Source organism: Ursus arctos, chromosome X (genome assembly GCF_023065955.2).
Source record: "Ursus arctos isolate Adak ecotype North America chromosome X, UrsArc2.0, whole genome shotgun sequence".
Taxonomy (NCBI): Eukaryota; Metazoa; Chordata; class Mammalia; order Carnivora; family Ursidae; genus Ursus; species Ursus arctos.
Window position 1 is genome coordinate 24,520,554 of NC_079873.1, and position 23,274 is coordinate 24,543,827.

At 36.5% G+C, this 23,274-nt stretch overlaps 1 protein-coding gene across 1 annotated transcript in view; it reads left to right on the plus strand.

The window, feature by feature from the left end:
- Nucleotides 1-23,274, plus strand: part of IL1RAPL1 (interleukin 1 receptor accessory protein like 1) — a 646,715-nt gene that overhangs the window by 575,774 nt on the left and 47,667 nt on the right. The window contains exons 7-8 of the mRNA XM_048213783.2: nt 18,278-18,410; nt 20,315-20,460. Coding sequence (XP_048069740.1) covers nt 18,278-18,410; nt 20,315-20,460 — 279 coding nt within the window. The remainder of the gene's footprint in view (nt 1-18,277; nt 18,411-20,314; nt 20,461-23,274) is intronic.

Consider the following 23,274-nt stretch of genomic DNA (forward strand, 5'->3'; position numbering starts at 1 on the left):
TTCCTTTCTTTTGCAATCTCTAGAGAAATCTCTTATTTCTCTGTGGGTAGATACTGGGAACTATTATGTACCAGAGGTCCTGATACTTACTTGGGTAAAATGTCTTGAGTTGTTTCCAAAGGAACTTTCTTTATTTGTGTGTGTGTGTGTGTGTGTGTGTGTGTGCGCGCGCGCGCATGCACACACATGCGTGCGTATGTGGCAGTAGCAGTCAGGGGAAGAATCTTCATTTCTAAATACATCTTCCTGGAAGAGGAGCCATTCAGTGTAACCAATGACAAAAGATAAATATGATCTGTAAACTGCTTTGCTGTTTGTCTTAAATGGAGAATCTGGCAAAACATTTATCTTTACCATGACCATGTAATAATTTTAATATGTGTGATTACTGGTGCAAATGAACTTAAAATTCCCCTACCATTCAACATCTTATTTAAGAACAAAATGCTCATGAGAGGAGGGTTCAAGATGGTGATATAGGAAGATGGTGATATAGGAAAATGCTGAATTCACCTTCTCCCATAGGTACAACAAATTTACAGCTACATATGAAATAATTTCCTCTGAAAAAGACTGGAAAATATATAAACAGAGCTTCCACAACAAAGGATGAAGGGCAACATCAAAACAGAAAAGAAGAGCAAAGACTGGGTTTCACAAAAACAAACAAACAAACAAAACACTAGGCACAGCAATCTACAATCAGGAGAGATCTCCAAAATATGGAACTTTTTCCCTGAGAAGCAAGGGGTCTGTGCTCTACATCGGCACCCAAACTTCTAGATCCCGCACAAGAGAGATGAGCCCCCAAGACACCTGCCTTTGAAAACCAATAGGGATTACATTCAGGAAAATCATAGAACATTAGGGAGTGGGAAATCTGCTCTTAAAGGGCTCACACACAGATGCACCTGCCATGGGACCTGGGCAAAAACACCAGCTTGAAAAGCACCTAGACCATATGTGAAGAAGACTCAATTATTAATCTTAAAATATCTACCAGAAAGAAAGAAACTTGATGGCATTCTCTCAAGTGACAGAGACACTGGCAAGTGTCATTTTGGATCCCTGGGCATCATTTTTTGATATCATTCTAGCTTGTTAATGCTGGTGCTAGCAGGTGTCACTTTGGAACTCTCCCCACTGACTTGTTAGCACCAAAGGGCATGCCCCACTGAGGGCCCAGCCCATCCATGAATCACAGTCATGTGTCACAGCTGGGCTGGGCAGGAGTCCCTTTCACCCCTGTGCCACAGCCACGGCTTCACCACTGCAGGTGGGCATATGCAGCTCACACAGAGGACACGCCTTGAGCACCTGGCTATGGTGGCCGGGGAAGATAGCACTTCTGAGCCATGGGAGATCTCCTACATAAGACCACTCCTTCAAGACTGGCAGAGGTAGCTGATTTGCATAATACGTAGAAACAAACATAGACACAGGCAAAATGAGGAGACAGAGGAATATAATCCAAATGAAAGATCAAGAAAAAATTAAAGAAGAAGACCTAAATGAAACAGAGATAAGCAACCTACCTGATAAAGAGTTCAAAGTAATGGTCATAAAAATGCTCACCAAATTCAGGAGACTGGATGAACACAGTCAGAACTTCAACAGAGATAGAAAATGTAATAAAGTACCAAATAGAATTTACAGAACTGAAGAATGCAAATAACTGAATTGAAAAATACACTAGCAGGGTTCAACGGTAGTCTGGATAAAGCGTAAAAATGGATCATCAAGCTGGAAGACAAAACAATGGAATTCACTCAGGCAGAGCAGGAGAAACAAAAAAGAATTTTAAAAAGTAAAAATGGAGGGGCGCCTGGGTGGCTCAATCGTTGGGCATCTGCCTTCAGCTCAGGTCGTGATCCCAGGGTCCTGAAATCAAGCCCCGCATCGGGCTCCCTGCTCGGCAAGCTTGCTTCTCCCTGTCCCTTTGCCTGCTGCTCCCCCTGCTGTGCTCTCTCTCCCTGTCAAAGAAATAAATAAAATCTTAAAGAATTAAAAAATAAATAATAAAATAAAAGTCACATAAAATATGTATTTAAAAAAGTAAAAATAACTTAAAGGGACCGTTGGAGCAACATCAAGCAAAATATTATTCACATTTAGCTGTCACTGAAGGAAAAAAGAGAAAGGGCCAGAAAACTTCTTTGAGGAAATAATGGCTGAAGATTTCCCTCATCTGGGGAAAGACAGAGACATCCATGTCCAGGAAGCCCAGAGAGTTCCAAAAAATGTGAACCGAAGAAGCCACACCACGGCACAGTATAATTAAAATGCTGAAGTTAAAGAGAGAATTTTAAAAGCAACAAGAGGACAAATTGTTATGTACAAAGGGAATCCCATAAGGCTATCAGTGGGTTTTTCAGCAGAAACTTTGCAGGCCAGAAAAAAGTGGCATGAAATATTTCAAGTGCTGAAAGAAAACCAAGAAAACCAAACTCTCAACCAAGAATTCTCTACCCAGCAAGGTTATTATTCAGAATTGAAGGGGAGATTAAGAGTTTTCCAGATAGAGGCAACTGGGTGGCCGTTAAGCATTGGTTAACTCTCTGACTCTTCATTTCAGCTCAGGTCATGATCTCAGGGTCAAGTCTGCTTGATATTCTCTCTCTCCTCTGCCTCTGCTCCTCCTCTCACTCGTGTTCTCTCTACAAATTAATTAATTAATTAATTAATTTTTTAAAAAAGAGTTTTCCAGATAAACAAAATCTAAAGGACTTCATCACCAGTAAACTGGCCTTACAAGAAATGTTTAAGGGACTTCTTTAAAAAAGAAATGGCACAAACTAAGAACAAGAAACAATACAAATGTAACACCCTCACTGGAAAAAGTAGATATATAGTAGAGATAGTGGGAGTATGAGGGTTGAAAGACGAAAATAGTAAAAGTAACTGAAACTACAATAATTAGTTCAGGGATTCATAAAATAAAAAATACGCAAGAAGTAGAGAGTTAAAAATGTAAAATTTTGGAATGTATTCAATTTTAAGTTCCTATCAACTTAAAACTGATCATTATATACATAGGACGTTATATGCAAATGTCACAGTAAGCACAAAGCAAAACCTCATAGTAAAAACACAAAAGTAAATGAGAAAGGAATTGAAATGTAACACTAAAGAAAGCTATCACACCACAAGGTGAGAGAGAAGGGGAGAAGAAAGGAATGGAGAGGAACTATAAGAACAACCAGAAAACAATTAACCAACTGGCAATAAGTACATACCTATCAGTAGTGACTTTAAACATAAATGGACTGAATTCTCCAATCAAAAGACATGTAGTGGCTAAATGGATTTAAAAAACAAGACCCATCCCTATGCTGCCAACACGAAACTCACTTCAGAATGACACACATGGACTGAAAGGGAAGGGATGGAAAAATCTATTTCAGATAATTGGAAACAAAAAAAGAAGTGCTATAGATACACTCATATCAGACAAAATAGACTTTAAAACAAAGATCACTAAAATACAAAGAAAGTCATTGCTCATGATAAAGAAGATCAATCTAGCAAGAGAACATCACCTTATAAATATATGTGCACCCAACGTAGGAGCACCAAAATATCTAAAACAAATATTAATGTACCTAATGGCAGATACAGACAGCAATACAATAATAGGAGGGGACTTCAACACCCCACTTGCGGCATATCATTGGGTAGATGATCTAGACAGAAAATCAATGGGGAAACATTGGCTTTAAATTAGGATGTATTAGATCAGATGGACTTAATAGATGTAACATTCCATCCAAAGACAGCAGAATATGCATTCTCCTCAAGTGCATATGGAACATTCTGCAATGTAGATCACAAAGGTGCACTGTCACCACAAAACAATTCTCAGTAAATTTAAGAAAACTGGGCGTCCATTGATGGATGAACGGATAAAGGGGTTATTATATATAATAAGTATATATACACACACATATATATAATAAAATACTGAACAGCTATAACGATGAATGAAATCTTGCCATTTGCAAGAACATGGATAGACCTTGAGGGTATTATGGTAGGTGAGTTAAGTGAGATGGACAGAGGTAAATATTGTATCATTTCATTCATATGTGAAATCTAAAAAAGCAAAGCAAATGAACAAAGAAAATAGTGCATAAACTTATAGAGACAGAAAACAAATTGGCAGTCATCAGAGGGGAAGAAGGTTGGGGATGGGCTTAATGGATGAAGGGAATTCGTTGCACAGTGGTGGATGGTAACTTGACTTTTGTTGGTGATCACTTTGTAGTGTATACAGATGTCCTATTATAATGTACACCTGAAACATATAATGCTATATACCAGTTTTACCTCGATTTTTTAAAAGAATAGTCTTGTGCCTCCTATTGAAATAGGGAAGGATTCCAATTGGTGGCATTTGGGTCACATACCAACTGCGGTAGCCAACCACTGGCTACACTAATGTTAATCACTGTAACCAAGAGGATAGGTTACTATGATTGCCCGAGGCTTGGGAAAGCAGTTCTCGCAGATGAAGAGGGTGGGATTTTGTTTACCAGAAAAAGGAACATTGGGCTAGCAAAAACAAACAAAAACCCACACAGATCACAAGTTTATGGATATAAAATATAAAAGAATATCTGGTTATGTTCTACGTACCTGCCGGAAAATTTGAGAAATCCATTGGCTGAATCTCTTATTCCTCTCCACAGAATTTTCTGTCAATATGGGAGACTTTAAACAGTTCACTCTCAACTAAGTCAGGACATATTAATTTCCCTGGAATCAAGAGATGTTCATGATTAAATGAGAAAATAAATGGTGTTTGACACATGGCAAAGAAAAAAAAAAGAACAAAATGCTCACCATTTCCTAATTCTGAGTAAGACCTCTGGATATTGATGCTTTTTAATTAGAGAAGGAATTTTCTTTTAATTAAAAAGGAGAGTTTTTTATTTTTCAATGTTACAGAGTGTCCTCTAGTGGAGAGAGAGTCTCTGTTCTCGGCAGTATTAGAAATGGCCAAATAATACCTAATTAGAAGGTTGCCCTGAATAACAAGTGTCCCTGTTGCCTATTGAAATCCACTGGTTGAAGGGAAAATGTATTATTTTTCCTCTAAGGCCCCTTCACACTGACCTGCTTGAAAGCCTGCCCTATGACAAGCTTTGTTCTCATTTTAGATAGCAAATGGTTTTTTATGATCAATTTTCGAATGCTTCCTTCTGAACCTGGTAAGATTGAGCTGACAGTGCACCTTTCTACCAAAAAGGCAGCAGAAGCATTTAGTGCATTTTTCTGTAGCTTTTATGGATATCAACTTGAGACAGCAAGAATACCATTATCTTCCGGATTCCAGCCCTGGCTGACTGATATATTTGATGTGTGTGGCTCCCTAGGCCATAGCTTAAATTTTTCTGTTATTATTTGAAGGAAAACAAAGAAGCAAAATTGAGAGGAAAATTAAATTAATGTGTCTCTCTCTTCTCTGTAACTTGGGAAATTCTGCTGATAATTTCCTGTATTTCTGGTTAAGTGTAGTAAATAGTATTAGCGCTATCACTTGGGTATCAGAGATGAGACTGAAGGTGTTTTTTTCAATATCTAAATGGAAGAGGAAAAGGAAGAGCTGTGGCCTTGACTCTCTGAATCATATGCTAGGATTGCGTTATCAGAAATTTCATGTTACAGCAAATTAGAGACCAAAAGACGGAAAAGATGGAATTTCTACTGATAACAAGTTAAATAGTCTGAACGTAAACAGAGTAAAGATAAGTTTACATTGCTGATTCTTATATTGGAAAAAAGGGTAAGGAGAATGTTCATAAAATCCTTCAGTAATCAGACAAATGTCAGAGATATATCATGTATATATATCATGTGTCGATTATTTTAATGGCAGTGATAAGCAATATATTGTATTCCTGTTGATAGATAACTTTCAGAAATATATATAATCATGACTTTCATACAAGTTAGAGAAATTTTGTTCATATGATATGAAGAAGCCAGGCAGATGTTACGACCAGTTCAAAGGTAAAGTCAAAACAGCAGATTTATGCAGAATAAAGGAATGTTGAGATGAATTCCAAGTAGAGACAAAATTGATTTTTCCCTGATTTGGGGATGGGAAGGAGCTAGGAGAGCAGAGGGAAAATGAAGTCAATTAAACCACTTCCCGCCATGAGAGAATTTGTGTATCAGGTACCAACAATTTACAGAGTCGGAAAATTGCTTAAAGACAGTAAAAGGCTGGAATCTGATAACTCAGAAAGGCGCACAGTAGATAAGTGAGTAGTTTTCCACTGAAACACAGATTTTTTCCTACGTTCCTTAGGAAAGAACATGTATTTCTGTACCTTGGATCCAATCATGAGGGACCCAGCTGTACTTCCTACTTCTTGACTACACCAGCTACCTCTCTACCCACCACTGTCGTTTTGATGAACCCGTCTTTCTTCTTCCCTAGCCTCCCTGTCCTTTCTTCCTGTTTGAAGGCCCTGCCTAAATGTTTTTCAATCTTGTTGCTTTTTTGAGCCCCAGTTCCACTTTAAACAAAGTCCAAGGTAAAAAGAAATTGTTCCAGACAGTTAACTGTAACCACTCACAAGGCAATCACCGGGAGTGCTTGTTAAAAATGAAAATCCCTATAACCCTCCACAGTTGCTGAGTCAAAATCTGGGGGGGGGGGAGGGGAGTGTAAGATTTTTGGCAATAAGTTTGAAACTCACTGGCTTAACTAAAGTAAGAAAAAAATGTAAAATCTGAAGCCATATTTGTCTAAGCGAAATGATTTTGTAGAAGATCTGGGAGTATAACATAAAACTTGGCATGAAACAGTGGAAATTTACAAAAATTAACAAGGTTAAAGGTAGTATTAGGAGTTGCAATACTAATAACCTTTCCTCTAGTTTCTATCAAAATCTGCTGTAATTATTTTCAAATTGAATATCTGAAATATTAATCTATTAATAACCCTTGTAGGTACTATGTTGAAGGTTCTATATTGCTTTTTGTTTTTAATTGAAAACATACTCAGTCACACATTAGATAACAAACACAGTAAAGAAAAATGTATAATCATTCTGTTGTCTTAGTTTGCTTTGTGTTATTTCCTATTCTACTGAAATTTTACTAATTATATATTCAAATAGGTCAGTCTTGAACTTGATTGTAATTTCTAGACTAATTCTAAGAAATTATTTTTCCTCCACAGATTTATAAAATAATAAATTTTCTCCTTTAGATTTGTTTTATAATAATATTTAACTATTTAATAAACCCTGATTGTTGTATCATGAAATTAATTTTTGTTTCCAGATCATAATTCAATTCTGATAATGCTTTGCCCATCATTAAGTCTGGTACCATTTCTGAGCATTACAGTTCATTCCAAAGAGCTGTCTCTGCCACAGGGACAAAAATCATGTTACTTTTATTGCTGTTTTAAAGTACATTTTGCAATAAATATGGGAGTACAGATATCTCTTCCAGGTAGTGATTTCATTTCCTTTGGGAATATACCCAGAAGAGGATTGCTGGATGATAATTCTGGTTTTTATTTTTTAAGGAGACTCCATACTGTTTTTCCATAATGTCTGTACCAATTTACATTCCCACCAATAGTATAAAAGGGTTCCCTTTTCTCCCCATCCTTGTCAACATTTGTTATCTTTTATATGTGTGTGTATATATATATACATATACATATATATATATATATATATATATATATATATATATATCAACCATCCTAAAAGCTGTGGGGTAATATCTCATTGGAGTTTTATTTGCATTTCTCTGATGATTAGTGATGTTGAGTAACTTTTCATATACCTATTAGCCATTCACAATAGCCAAGATGTGGAAAAAACCTAAGTGCCCACTGATGGATGAATGGATTAAGTAATTGTGAGAGTATATATATATATATATAGTAGAATTCATTCAGCCTTAAAAAAGGAGATCCTGCCATGTGCAACCACATGGATCAGCCTGGAAAACATTACGCTGAGTGAAATAAGCCAGATACGGAAAGAAGAAAACTGCATGATCTCACTTATATGTGGAATCTAAAAAAGCTATGTACATAAAAGGAGAGAGTAGAGCAGTAGTTAGCAGGGGTTGGGAGGTGGTCAAAGAGTACAAAGTTGCTGTTATTTAAAGTCAACAAGTCTAGAGATCTAATGTACAGTATGATCGACTATAGTTAAAAATACTATACTGAATGCTGCACATTTGCTAAGAGAGTAGATTTCAGGTGCTCTCACCAAAAAAATAGAAAAGTAACTGTGAGGAGATTATATGTTAATTAGCCAGACTATGGTATACATTATCATGTGTGTGTACAAAATCATCATGTTGTACACCTTAAATGTACAACTTTTTATTTTTATTTTTAAAAGAATATACAAAAATCAATACATTTGCTCTTTGTTTGGACCATCCACATGCTGTCCCCTGCTATTATCATTATACTTTCTTTTAAGGATAGTTATTGACAATGGCTATCTGCTTACACTTCTAAATGAATATAGAATCATTTTGTTGAATTCTACAACTTATTAGATTTTTATTAGCAGTAACATTAAATCTAAAATGGACTTCAAAAATACTCAGTTTTTCCAACCAAGAATTTGCAAATTTTATGTATATATATATTTCATAAAACTTTAATCTGACTTGATACAGTTTTATGGTTCATTTATTCACAGCCATTTCTCATTTTAATTTGTTTATGCTCATGTAAATCAGATTTTTATTATTTTCTATTTCATTACAATGGAAATTATGTATGATATTGATTTTTAGATATCATACACCATAGCTAACCATAGGGTTTTCTTCTTAAGCCTGACAAAAGCCTGATAAAAATCAGTGACTCCTAGAGAATAAGATAAAAGAAAAAATAATTTAAAATCACATTAACGAGCTAAAATAAAAGTACATTAATTTCCTACAAATCATCTACTTAAAAAAGACTCAGATTTGTCAGACTTCCAAATTCACCCCATAATGAAAACTTTTTTTCTCCTGAATTGCTTTCTTCAATTATTTATCGCCAAAGGGTCCCAATATGCTGAGTTAGATCATCCTACAACTTCATATTAGGCAGACTGTGATTCATTTTAAAATTTCATAGGCAAGCTTTTAATGATGTTAGAATTAATGCTCTTTAAACCTGCATTCTCTGTTGTTTTTATTTTGCATATTCTGGCTCTTGAGTTTCTTCTTATGGGTACTTTTTTCTTCTGGATGTGAAATTCTGTCCAAATATATCAAGAGGATAGCTACGCCGCTCACTAAGCATTACCACATGCACTCCATTTGTTCTATAGGGATGATAAGTCATTCTTTTGACATGATATTGACATATTTTTTTCTATGATTCTGTTTAGAATAACTCAAACTGCAACTAGAATAACTCAAATTGTACAGATGTTTACATTTTGGGTTTTTTTTAAGATTTTATTCATTTATTCGACAGAGAGAGAGAGATAGCCAGCGAGAGAGGGAACACAAGCAGGGGGAGTGGGAGAGGAAGAAGCAGGCTCCCAGCAGAGGAGCCTGATGTGGGGCTCGATCCCAGAACGCCGGGATCACGCCCTGAGCCGAAGGCAGACACTTAACGACTGAGCCACCCAGGTGCCCCAGATGTTTACATTTTGTAATACAAATACAAAAGTCTGTTATATCAAAAGGCCGAATTTTAAAACTTTGCTGGTGAGAGATTATTATATATTTCTTATATTTGGACATTTGAAAGAAAGAACTCTTTCTTCCAAGAAAGTAAAAATATAACTCCTTCAGAATTGGTTAAGTATGCAATTATAATATCTTCAAATAATACTTTTATCATCCTTTTAAAGCATCTTACTGTTATTTCATGTCTTATTGCTTTAGCAAAACTACAAAAAAATTATCATCTAAAAATGATGCTGATGGGTATCCTTTTATTGAATTTAATGGAGATGATCCTGTGGGTCCCATTTACATTAACTTCTTGTTTAAAATTAGTCTACTTTTAAACATTTGGAAATAACTCTTCTTAGTTTTTCTTAAAGACTGTATGGTTTTGGTAATTTATTCTGTTCATATAAATTCTCAACTAAAATTGTAAATCCATCAGAGGATCTACAATACAACTGTGGGGAAATAAGCATTTTCAGTATGATGGCGACAATCACATTCTATGGTCTAATAAAAGCCCTTTTATTCTGATATTGTTTTCATAATTTTGAACAACATTGGTTATTAATAAAATAATGACATGTAATAAAAAATTTTCATTTACTGTGGTTTTGGTTTAATATGAATGGTAAGAACCACAAGACATAATACTGCATACTTGCTAGAAAGGCTATAATCAAAAAGACAGATAACAAGTTTTGGTGAGTATGTGGGAAAATTGAAACCTTCATACATTACTGGTGAGAATGTACAATGGTATAGCCACTTTGGAAATCCAGATTGGCAATTCCTCAAAGATTTAAACATAGAATTATCTTATGACCCAACAATTCCACTTTTAGATATAAACTCTACTTCTAGATTCTATTCAAGAGAAATGAAATCATTTACATCCACACAAAAATTTGTACAGGAGGGGCACCTGGGTGGCTCAGTTGTTAAGCGTCTGCCTTCGGCTCAGGGTGTGATCCCGGCATTCTGGGATCGAGCCCCACATCAGGCTCCTCCGCTGGGAGCCTGCTTCTTCCTCTCCCACTCCCCCTGCTTGTGTTCCCTCTCTCACTGGCTGTCTCTCTGTCAAATAAATGAATAAAATCTTTTAAAAAATTTGTACAGGAGTGTTCAAAGCATCATTATTCATTACAGCCAGAGAACTCAAATGTCCATCAACTGATGGATGGATAAACAAAATATGGTATATCCATACAATGGAATATTATTTAGCCACAAAGAAGAATGAAGTATTGATATATGCTATAACATGGTCGAACCTTGAAAAGATTAAGCTAAGCAAAAGAAGCCAGACACAAAAGGCTACATACTGTGTGATTCCATTTAGACAAGATGTCCAAAATAGGCAAATCTGTAGAGAAGTAGATTAGTGGTTGTCAAAGGCTGGGGACGATTGGGGTGAAATGACTAGCGACTAATTGATTCAGGATTTCTTTTTGGAGTGATAAAAATGTCCTAGAGTTGACTGTGCTGCTGGTTCTGTGAAAACCATTTACATGGATAAATTGATATGTGAATTATATATCAATATAGCTATTAAGATATACATGCAGTTTCTTTGAGAGAAAAGGTTTTTTTTTAATTTTTATTTATTTATTTATTTTATTTACTTAAGAGAGAGAGAGAACAAGCAGATAGGGAAAGAATCTTAAGCAGACTCTGTACTAGAATGGAGCCCAATGCAGGGCTTGATCTCATGACCCTGAGATCATGACCTGAGCTGAAACCAAGAGTCAGATGCTTAACCAATGAGCCACCAAGACACTCTGAGAGAACAGTTTTTAAGAGAGTGGTGTGCTGGTAAATGTTTAACAATTGGTTTTCCAAGTGTAATTCTGACATCTAAGTGGTTTTGATACTTTAATTTACATTGGCAAATAAGAGTGAGACATTGGAGATATATGTCAGAACTTTATTTGTTCATCAATGATGTAAGCAACTTTTTTTGCTGAATCAGATTATAGTTTTGGATATTAGAGGAATTTTTGTGTTTGTGCTTTTACCAGTCTAACAGCTGTAGACACAACACTTTGAAGTTTAATCTACATTATTAACATTTTCTCCATGTTGTCTCAAGTATAGACAGACAACAAAACAATAAATCATAGGTTGATTTGTAGCATTTGGCAATTATGGGGTAAATACTCCCACCATGGCTGATAGCAAGCTACCAACATAATCTCACAAAATGTGCAGTTGGGAAAAGATGTGCAGTGGCAAACTATTGTATAGTATTTCTGCCATACAGATACTTTAGATAAATAATGTAACAAAATAATTAGGAATTTTAGAGTTTTGAATGTCTAATACCTTTGTTTTTAATGCGGTGTAATTAAAGGGCACCTGGGTGGCACAGTCAGTTAAGCATCTGCCTTCACCTCTGGTCATGATCTCAGTGTCCTGGGATTGAGCCAAGTCAGGTCCCTGCTCTGCAGGGAGTCTGCTTCTCCCTCTGCTCCTCCCCCTACTCATGCTCTCTCTCTCTCTCTCTTTCTCTCAAATAAATAAATAAAATCTTTAAAAAAATAATACAGTATAGTTCATTGTAAGTTTCTATAATTTGATTTTTAATAATGACTGTGTTTAACAACCTGCTTACAGAATTTCTGAAAACTATGGTAACTGACTCCTACAAGCTGGTATGAACCGGCTCCAGCCCACAAGTGAAGTAACATCTGAATGAGGAGGCTCTGCATTTGCAATGTTGAAGGCTAGTTTACAAGACAGACTTGGCCTGTTGAGATAGGCTGTAGACATGTAACCTTCAATTAGTGAAGCTTTGAAAATAAAAGGAACCAAGGGGAAATGCAAGTACAAGAGATATTAAGCAGGTTATTAATTTGAAAGTATTTATTGAGTTCCTAACACATTCAAGACACTGTAATGGGTCCTAGTAATATACAAAGGTAAATACACATATAATTTTTGCCTCTGGGGAATAAATACTCTAGTTGCTGGGTTAGGCATGCAAACAAACCAGATATTGTAAGGAATATATTATGATAAAATACAGATATGTCCCAAGGGCTATGGGAGGAGAAAAGATAGAATGACTATTTCTAGAAAAGCTAAGTCATTCTTTTGGAAGAAATGGAAATGAGGAAAATTTAAACCAAAGAATATAACATTAAAAAGCATGAGAATGTGAAATGAATCGTGGATGGACTGCTCCTAGAATTCAGATGCTAAAAGCCTATTATATAACTGACATGTCCTGCTTCAGCAACCCAAGGTATAAACAGAGTCATATCATTTTGAATTTCTTAATTCCTGTTTCCTAACTGCCTGATTCCCTAAATAAAATCTCCCCATTCTGTTTTCCTATTTTTCCTATCTGCCCTTATTAATTTCCATCTGCCCTTATTGCTTGAGTGCATCCTCTCTCCCCAGGTCTCACCCTGCCCCAGGAATGTCCATCACCTCTCAGTTCTTATTTGAACTGACGGGAAGGGATGATAGTCCTTTATTCCTGCTTTTAAACACAGGTAATACACACTTGGGGTCCAAAGTCACAGTTCCCTGACACTCATATGATTAGCCATCATTTCTCAAAAGAAAAGTACTTACTGGGTGGACACAGCTTTTCTCCCCAACACTTAGGCACTTCGGTAGTCTCAGGTGTGAGCCAGATTTTACCTGGCACTTCTCTCAGGACTGACTCCACTGGGCTTCTGCTGTCCTTTCCTGCTAGCATAGCTGTGCTTAAGAAGGGGCCTGGTCTCCTTTTGTGCAACCACAGAAGTAGGTATAATTGAGAGAAACCACTCAAAATCTCTTCACAGAACAGAGCTTTGCTCAAGTTGACTTTCTATCCTGATTGCATCGAGAAGCAGCTGGCAACTCCCCAATCTACCTCTCTCTCTCTCTCTCTCTCTCTCTGTTTTCCTCTCTCTCCATCTCTCTCTCTTTCTCTTCCCCCCTACACACATTCTGATGCATGTAAATCATAAAAATAAAAAATATGTTTTCTACCTTATCAGGCTTTCTATTTAATCTCCACTGTGAAAGGTTTCCTATCATATTGATAAAGAGCGTAGTGATCTCTAGTCACTGATATGACCTTTTAAGAAATTATGTGGAAATAATCCAAGCTTTGCAGTGACTATTTCTTATGTGATCCCAAAGTATTGTAACGTTCTAAATCCTTCTTTCTTCTCTCTGATCCAATCCCAGTTTTGCAAGAGTGATTTCCTTAGAATTCAGATGTGATTATGTCAGTCTCCTACTTGAAACATTTGCCCAGCTTAGCCCTGCCTTTAAGTGGAAGGCCCAACTCTTCAACATGCCCTACATGGAAGGGTAGGGCTGCCACTGCTCTGGTCTGGTCAGTGCTCTATTCTCTCCCTCATTCTCTCCCCACCGCCATCCCCACATACACTTGAGCTTCAGCCACTCTGAAGTTATTTATTTCCTCCAAAGTTCCTTTGGCATTCTTTCATTCATCCTCTCAGCCTGGAGTGCTTTCCTGTTTTTCCTTCCACCATTTTTTATTCCTTCCATGAATTCCACTGTTTGACCCACAGCAAGCCCAGTCCAGGTCTGGATAGTGTTCCCCTAGGTGCCCCTATAACACTATGGATACCTCCAGTCCTGGAGCTCAAGGCAAGGTAGATAGTCAAAGATCAGGCGAGCAAAGATGATTGAGAAAGCAAATCATTTCTTACATGGGCACAGGAGCCATTTCCTAGGTGTGACAGCACAAAGCTTGCAAATGAGAGACATGAAGAATTAGGTAACGGAAAAATCACTTGATCTGGGAAGGTGGGATTGTGACAAGAGAGACAAATTCAGGTCCCAATGAGAGAGATTCAATTTACTTCTCTGCTAACTAATATCAAGCTGAGTTGCTAATGGCGTGATCATTATTTATAAACCCCCATATTTAGTAAAACTTCAATGGGAAATTAGACAATTTCTGGAGGTTTCTATTTATGAGTTCCAGTCACTAACTCCCACCTAAAAACTAAAACTTGATCTCTTAAAAGACAGATTATGTAAATTATTGATATATAAAAATTTAAAACTCTGTAATATGTGTTGATTCAGTTGGTACGTATGTTAATCGTCACACCAGGTAGTATTTTGAGATTTATCATTGAATATATGACTACCTTGACAATGTAACAGGTAGTTCAGTTGCATAAAAGCTGGCCCTCTTATAAAAAAGTAAAAGCAAAGAATACTAGATTTAAAATTGTTTTGTAACATTGGATTGACACTCCCCATAGAAATCCACAGTTAGGGGCGTCTGGGTGGCACAGCGGTTGGGCGTCTGCCTTTGGCTCAGGGCGTGATCCCGGCGGTATGGGATCGAGCCCCACATCAGGCTCCTCCGCTGGGAGCCTGCTTCTTCCTCTCCCACTCCCCCTGCTTGTGTTCCCTCTCTCACTGGCTGTCTCTATCTCTATCAAATAAATAAAATAAAATAAAATAAAATAAAATAAAATAAAATAAAATAAAAAAGAAATCCACAGTTAATTTCCAGTCAATAGATTGACATTCAATTATCCATTTTGTAATGCAAATATTCTCCAAGAAGCAGGAGATTGCATATTAAAATATTTAGAAAATATTTATATACAAAAATTAATAATAAAGGAACCTACTTGGAGCTCCATTTTGCCTCTTAAGGGCTTGTGGACATTTTCTGGATTTTCCTTATCTCATCACTAATGATGACTATTGTATACAGGATCAAAATCCATGAGGGATCACTTACTTGGAGAACGTGCAGACATAAACAGAGATAAAAAGAGAAAGCTGTATCATGCCATCTTAGAAATATTAGATGAGCAAGAATTTATTTATGAATTGTTTTTACACAATGGATGTAGTTAAGATAATGATATTAATTTTATCCAATAAAAATGTTCTTATTGTAGAACTTGGAGAATAGAATTCATTTTTTAAAGTTTTTATTTGAATTCCAGTTAGTTAACATACAGTGTTATATTAGTTTCACGTGTACAATATAGTGATTCAGCACCTCCATTCATCACGCAGTGCTCATCACAGGTGCACTCCTTGATCCCTATCACCTGTTTCTCCCATCCCCCCACTCCCTTCCCTCTGATAACCATCAGTTTGTTCTCTAGAGTTCTCTAGAGTTAAAAGTCTATTTCTTGGTTTACCTCTCTCTTTTTTCCCCCATGATTGCTTGTTTCCTTTCTTAAATTCCACATATGAGTGAAATCATATGGTATTTGTGTTTGACTGACTTACTTTGCTTAGCATAATACTCTCTAACTCCATTCATATGATTGCAAATGGCAAAATGTCATTCTTTTGTAGCTGAGTAATATTGTTATATATATATATATATATATATATATATATATATATATATATATATGACATGTTCTTTATCCATTCATCAGTCAATGGAAACATTGGGGTGCATGTATCCCTTCGAATTAGTCTTTTGTATTCTTTTGGTAAATACCTAGTGGTGCAATTGCTGCTATTTCTATTTTTAACTTTCTGAGCAACCTCCATACTGTTTTCCAAAGTGGCTGCATCAGTTTGCATTTCCACCAGCAGGAGAGAAGGTTCCCCTTTCTCCACATCCACGCCAATACCTCTTGTTTCTTGTGTTGTTAATTTTAGCCATTCTGACAGGTGTGAGGTGATATCCCAATGTGGTTGTGATTGGCATTTCCTTGATGATGAGTGATGTCGAGCATCTTTTCATGTGTCTGTTGGCCATTTGTATGTCTTCTTTGTAAAAATGTCTATTCATGTCTTCTGCCCATTTTTAAATTGGAATATTTGTTTTGGGGGTTTTATAAGTTCTTTATATATTTTGGGTATAACCCTTTATCAAATATGTCATTCGCAAGTAGGTATACTCATGCAGTCGGTCATAAGCACAATTTCAGGAGATGTTCACTATTAACTCATAGCTTTCCAGTCTTTAGGTTTCCAGTCTTTAGGACTCTCCTTCTTTGCACTTTAAGGTCATTTAGTTGTCAGGGTCCTTTAGAATCTTCTCAAGAATTTATGAAATTGAGAAAATCTGCTTGCTTTGGATGCCAACAAAGGTGTCACTGGGGCTGTTTTCAGCCCCTCTTATAGTACCTGAGGGGAAGGAAAAATACTTCCTCTACCACTCAAAGTCTTCCTGCTGGACTAGGAATTGGTATGAGGCAGATTTACAGGAGAAAAAACCTTAAGTTTTATTATGTGCTCACGGAGGCCAAGTAATGAAATTGATTCCTAAAGAAATGACCGAGGCAGGCAGTTTTTTATACTTTTTAGACAAAGAAGCAATAAATCTATGAGAAATTGACAGGACAAGGAAAACTTAACTCTGAGAGCTTCAGTTAGTAAGGAATTCTAAACAGATTTGGGCTGCAGTCCAACACTGGTAAAAAGTATCAAGTGTTTTTATAGCCTTCTCAGCTCTAAATTCCCTGTCTCTGGTGATAACGGTGTCTTCTTTAGTTTCTGGTACAGGGAGGGTACCTTTCACATGGGAGATTCATTTCGTGCTTTCATGGAGACAGAGGAGGGTCTGAATGTCCTTCTCGTATGGGCTGTCTCTTAAGTAAGTTTTATTTAAAATAATCAGTATGCTGAAGTGGCCCATTTTGGGGCAGCTCGCCCTTGGCACTCTACATACCCTAAGAGTTTCCTTGCCCCAATCCAAACTGGAATAGGCCCTTATGGCTCTCCATCTCATCGCCCATTTTCTGACTCCACTTGGAGGTACCAGGATCTTAAAACTAGTATGTACTGGAATATTTCAGTTCTCTAATGCCAGCTAAAGCTTGGGGAAACTAGGCGTTTGCAAAATGGCCTAACCTGTCCAGAAATAAACCTTACTTTCGCAGGCATTAAATTCACTTCGGCCTTTTAGTCAGGGAACTCCACTCACCTTATTAAGCAATAAACCAATCTGTCTTCATCATTACGGTGGTCTCTCCTGAGTAGCATGTTGCAAGAAACTAATCTCCACAGTAGCATCATTGATTTTACGTCTAATAAAAATCCCAAGTATTTATTCTCATTAGTTGTTCACTTGTTTTTTAAAATGTGCGTTTCTACCTGAGCATATGTTGGTTTCCTTAATTAGAACATTATTCCATATACACTGAAAATGTTTTAATAACGTTTTTAGGGGCTCCTGGATTTACAGTTCCTTTTCATTCCCATCCAAAGATTTGTTTCCTTTCGATTTCCCGCATTCAGGACTGAGAAACACCTTCTACCTGCCCTGAGAAATCTTACAATTACTAATATTATGTACCCTCTGATATCATACTTCGAGAAGGGCACATCACCTCTGTGGTATCCTTCCCGATAATTCATAACCTAAATCTAATCATGTAAAAACATGAGGCAAGCGTAACCGGAAGAACCTTCTCTAAAATAGCTGACCAGTCTTCTTCAAAATCTTATAAGTAACTCCCATTTCATTAAACAAGGTGTCTAAAGCACATATTCTATAAATTTGACAAAGATTAAAAATAGCTGAAAAAATATTTTAGGTAAATATTTCATTAAATCAATGAAGTGATTAAAATGTTACCTGCCAGTTTGCGTAAAAGACAAGTGTACAAATAGTTTTATAACACATTTCCATCACTTCTCTCTGCAGGCGACTCAGCTAATCTAACCTGCAGAGCTTTCTTTGGGTACAGTGGAGATGTCAGTCCTTTAATTTACTGGATGAAAGGAGAGAAGTTTATTGAAGATCTGGATGAAAATCGAGTTTGGGAAAGTGACATTAGGTAAAATAATTTTTTCTTTTAACTTGTACAGTCAAGTTAACATTTGCTCTGTTAGTGAATGGAAACTGAGCTAAAGGAAAATAAAGGTTTTTTTCTTGTTCTGGGGGGGTACTATTATAATATAAATATAAAATATAGTATAAATGGCCAAGAGGCAAAGCAGTGTTAAGAGACTGACTATGGAATTGCAAAACATGAATGCCATTTGCAAAGAATTTAAGGGAAATAGAAAAAAGTTTTTCACTAAGGAATAAACTGAGTATGAGACAGACCAAAATACTGTCAAATATGGAAAATGTGATATTGTGCCTTTTGTTTATAAGAGCTCTCAAGAGGAAATATTGGCAGGGTACTAGGACTCAACCAAACACAATCTCTGTCTTTTCCTTTTATATGTTTTTACATATTTGAGCCATCAAGTAGGCTATAAAGCACTTGATAGGAATGATAAAGGATACACAAAATGTTTTCATGTCTTTTTTAGTCCTACTTTAAGGTCTAAATATTAATATAGTGGGAATGATAAAGAATAACCATTAAAAAATACCGTCTGTTTTGAAGGCATAATGTTTAAACCTCTTTTAGAAAAAACTTATTTGCTCATTTACTTGTAAGTATCGAGGTATTCAGTTATATCTAAACTTATGCTTGGACATAGATACTCATCTTTAATCATAGTATAAGTAAGCAAGCATGTAAATAATAATTAAGTTATAACTGAAAATGCTGATCATGCGTAAACATTCTCCTATCTAAAGGTCACACCTTCTGGGTATATATGAGCATTTAAGCGAAGGTTCCTCTCCCTAAATGTGAGGAATTTTAAAACCTGATCAAAGGTGTAAGTGAAAAAGTTTTGCAATACCAAATAAAAACATATAAAACTGTCATATAAGGTTATTTCTATTGGGATCTTCTTCCTGGCAACAAATACACAAGAATATTGCACTCCAGTTGGGTTCAGAAATGCCCAGATGGACAGTTCTCCAATAGGTACTAAAACATTCCTATACCATTTTTCATATTTATAACTTCACTATTATCTTTTACCCATATACTTTGAAATGTTAAAGTTAAGAGAGGACAATAAACTTCCTAACTTTTCCCCTCTCTCTTTTTGTGGATCCTGAAAAAAAGGTCTAGAAAGGTGTATTTCTTGAATTCTGCATTAGGAAGTATTGGGCAGACATGAGTTACCAAATAGATGGGAGGGTGGAGGTGGAAACATTGCAAGCAGGGAACGGGAGCCTCGCTTCGAGGTTTTTCCATTTGCTCTAAAAGATTACGAAAACCTTTGACAGTGAGGTTAGTGTTTACCATTCATTTTAATGTCAGAATTAAAGACTTCATCAGAACATTTAGTCCACAGGTTTATAATTAAATATTTCTTTTAAAATAGGCAATTGATTTATATCATTTAAAAAAAAAAAAAGCCAAGCTGGAGCTTTCAACTGAAATGTCAAAATAGCTCCGAAATTTTCTATTTTTCTTTAAAAAAAAAAACAAAAACTAACCTGCTGTATAAAATTAGTCTCCCAGCCTAAGACATTAGAATTTCTTCTCTCACCTTTACTGTATCATATTTCTTAAAGGGTAAGCCATTTGTAAACTTTTCTTCAAGGTCTTTCTCACCTCTTTATTATGACAGTGTGATTGTCCTGCTGAGAGAGATAATTCACTGCAACTTCATTAGCATATCCAAAAACAAGCTTCCTCATTAGAAATGAAGAGGAAAAGGGCGTGATATAATTTAATTAAGGTAGCATCAATCCGTAGCCAAATTTGAAGCACAGACGCTGTACGCATTTTCACCTCAGATTCCAATTCATCTAAATTTTTTTTTCTTTTTCACGTCTGTGTATGTTTGTGTGGGGTTTTTTGTTTCGTTTTGCTTTATATTTTAGAATTCTCAAGGAGCATCTCGGGGAACAGGAAGTTTCCATCTCATTAATTGTGGACTCTGTAGAAGAAGGTGACTTGGGAAATTACTCCTGTTACGTTGAAAATGGAAATGGACGTCGGCATGCCAGCGTTCTCCTTCACAAAAGGGGTGAGTGTCACCTTCTAAGCTTGAGTAGTCCTGAACCTATAATGGGAGGGAAAGAATTGGGAACCAAAAAAATATTGTGTTTTTCTAGATCAGTTTATCCTAAATAAAATAAGCAAAATAGCATTAGGGCCATCGCAACAGATAACAGAGTGGATGTGTGACTAGCTCAGGCTCTAGAGTCAAATATGGATCCCTTGTTGGGCTTTACCCCAAATCTAGAACCTTGGGGGTGGCATCTCACTTTCCTAAGCTTCAGTTTCCTGATACTAGCCAATGGGGAAACAATGGTAGCCACTTGAGTGTATTTTAAGGATGAAAGAAGAAAGAAATGTGAATAGCTTGGCACAGAGCCTGTAGGCAAGAGAAAGGAAGTTAAATGCTATTTATTATTGTTGGAAATTGGCAAACCAATCAAAAGTAACGGGAAATTTTAAGTCAAAGATTGTGTTCATTTGAAGGTTCTTCCTTTAGTGCAAGAATTACGTCTGAGGGATTCCCCATTGCAGTACTTCTTGACAGTTTTCTCTGCCTTGGATCACTTTTACCTGTGTAATATCTTCCCGTGATTAACAGTAATTCATTAATTAGTCATTAATGAATTATCATTCAATTATTTTTCATTAGTAATAATTCAAGGAAGATAGATTGTGGTTGAGTACAAGATCTCCTGCACTAAATCTGATTCCACAGCAGCCCCAACACGGTAGGCACAGGGTTAAAATATGTATAAATATATATTGAATTGTTTCAAATTAGAGACTATTAAACAAAATTAGAATGAGGAAATTTGAAGATCGAATTGGCTTTATTAAATGACTCATGAATGGAAGGTTTTTATAGGAAAGAGGGTGGGGCAAGAAGTTATTAACAAAAGAAAGAAAGAATTGGTTCCAGCCTGGATACTTTCTTTGTGGGGTGGGGGGTGGAGGACCGGGAAAAGCAGGGGGTTTTTTATCATGCGGATGAACTCGCTTCTGCTGATCGGGGAAATTTCAGATTGACTTTTAAAAGGCCACATTCCTGAGATAGGTCAAAACTGTAATTAAGTCTTGGTTTGCTGTTGGGGTGGGGAGGCAAATGATTCCAGTTGAGCTTGTTTTTTTCTTTTCTAACAAGACAGTTGTGAACTTGGAGCCGTGCCTTCATTGCAGAAATTTTTCATGTACATTACAAAAGAAAAATGTTTTTTTTCCTACATTATGCTAAGTGAAAACTTTCCAGCTTTGGGAACAAGTATACTTGGTGTTCTCTTACCCAGCAAATTTATAATGATTTTAATATCAAAGTGCATGTTTAATCCTGGACGCTTTGAGGTTGAAAAAGAAAGAGAACATTGAAGACTGCCCCCCCCCACTTTATTGGGCAATAGATTTCCTTTGAATAATGTTACTGAAAGCTATTGAAACAGACACCTCTGTTGTCAGGAGACTACGATATTAAAATGGTCTACCTTTGGGAGATATGAGTAGAGGGGAAAAGTAAGGACAGGTAGCAGTGATTGTTTCTTTCTGTAGCTTAACACATATAGTCAATGAAGGAATTGAGAATGGAAATATTATACGTATGAAAGGACAGAGATAGCTTACCAGGGTTGGAAGCGACTTAAATGTTATGTAATTGAACCATTCCATTAAGTGTTCCTAAGTGATCAATCACCTTATACTGGATCATATTCCCTCTCAAGGAAGCCAGTTCTATCTCTGGAAAAACCTGTTAGAAAGCATCCCTATGGGTAGTAAGGAGGGCACATATTGCATGGTGCACTGGGTGTTATACGCAACTAATGAATCATGGAACTTTACATCAAAAACCAGGGATGTACTGTATGGTGACTAACATAATATAATAAAAAAATATTATTAGAATAAAAAAAAGAAAGCATCCCTATTTCACTGTCTGTCTACCCCTTGACCCCAGTTCTACACTTTTAATCTCTGTTCCCAAAAACATCCCATCAAATGTTTGTTGACCATCACCATGATCCTTCTGAGCCTTTACTCCCCTAGATTCAACTTGTTTCGTTTCTTTTATTCCTTCTTCCTTTCTGTGGATATGGTACTTCCACCATCCTGGTCACTCTCTTGAATATAGGGCACATATAAAAAGCTATTCACTTGGACAGCACTTATTTCTTTTTAGGACAAGGTAGGAGTAACAGTTAAGTATTGCTTGACAGGGAGCAAGAATTCCTGTCCCCTTAAGGGTCCTTTTAGCTGAATTGAGAATCATATTGACATGAGACAGATTAACAGGAGAAAATGAAATTTAATAGTGTCCCTGTGGGGAATCCACACAGACGTGGAAATTCCAAAGACAGGCCAAATGAGGCATATATGTCATCCTGAACTAAGGAGAAAGGGGTAGGGGTCTGGGACTTTAGAGAAAAGGAATGTAATTCACAAGATGATAAGAAGAAGAACAGATGTTTGGTAATTAGATGTTTACCCTGCCATACAGATGGATCACTCAGATAAAATTTATCTCTGCTAATAACCCTTATTCTGGGAAAGACCCTCAATTTTGAGTCTTCTTTGTGGTTAAGAGAAGGGCAAAAGTTTCTCTTGAGCCCAGAGGGTCTCAGTTGCCTTCGGCTCAGAATAATCTTCATGCCAAAGTGGCCTGTCTTGGGGTGGGCTGCCCTTGGCTCCTACACCATCATAAAGAGAAAAGAAAGAAAATGAATGGTATCTAAGGAGGATAAACTTTAAAGCTCTGTTCTTACAGTTAGGCACATAGCCAGGAAGGGTCAAACACCCCCAGGCTATTTTTAGCATGTGTGGCCTAAGGTTAAGTTGCCCATAGCTACAGAAGCTT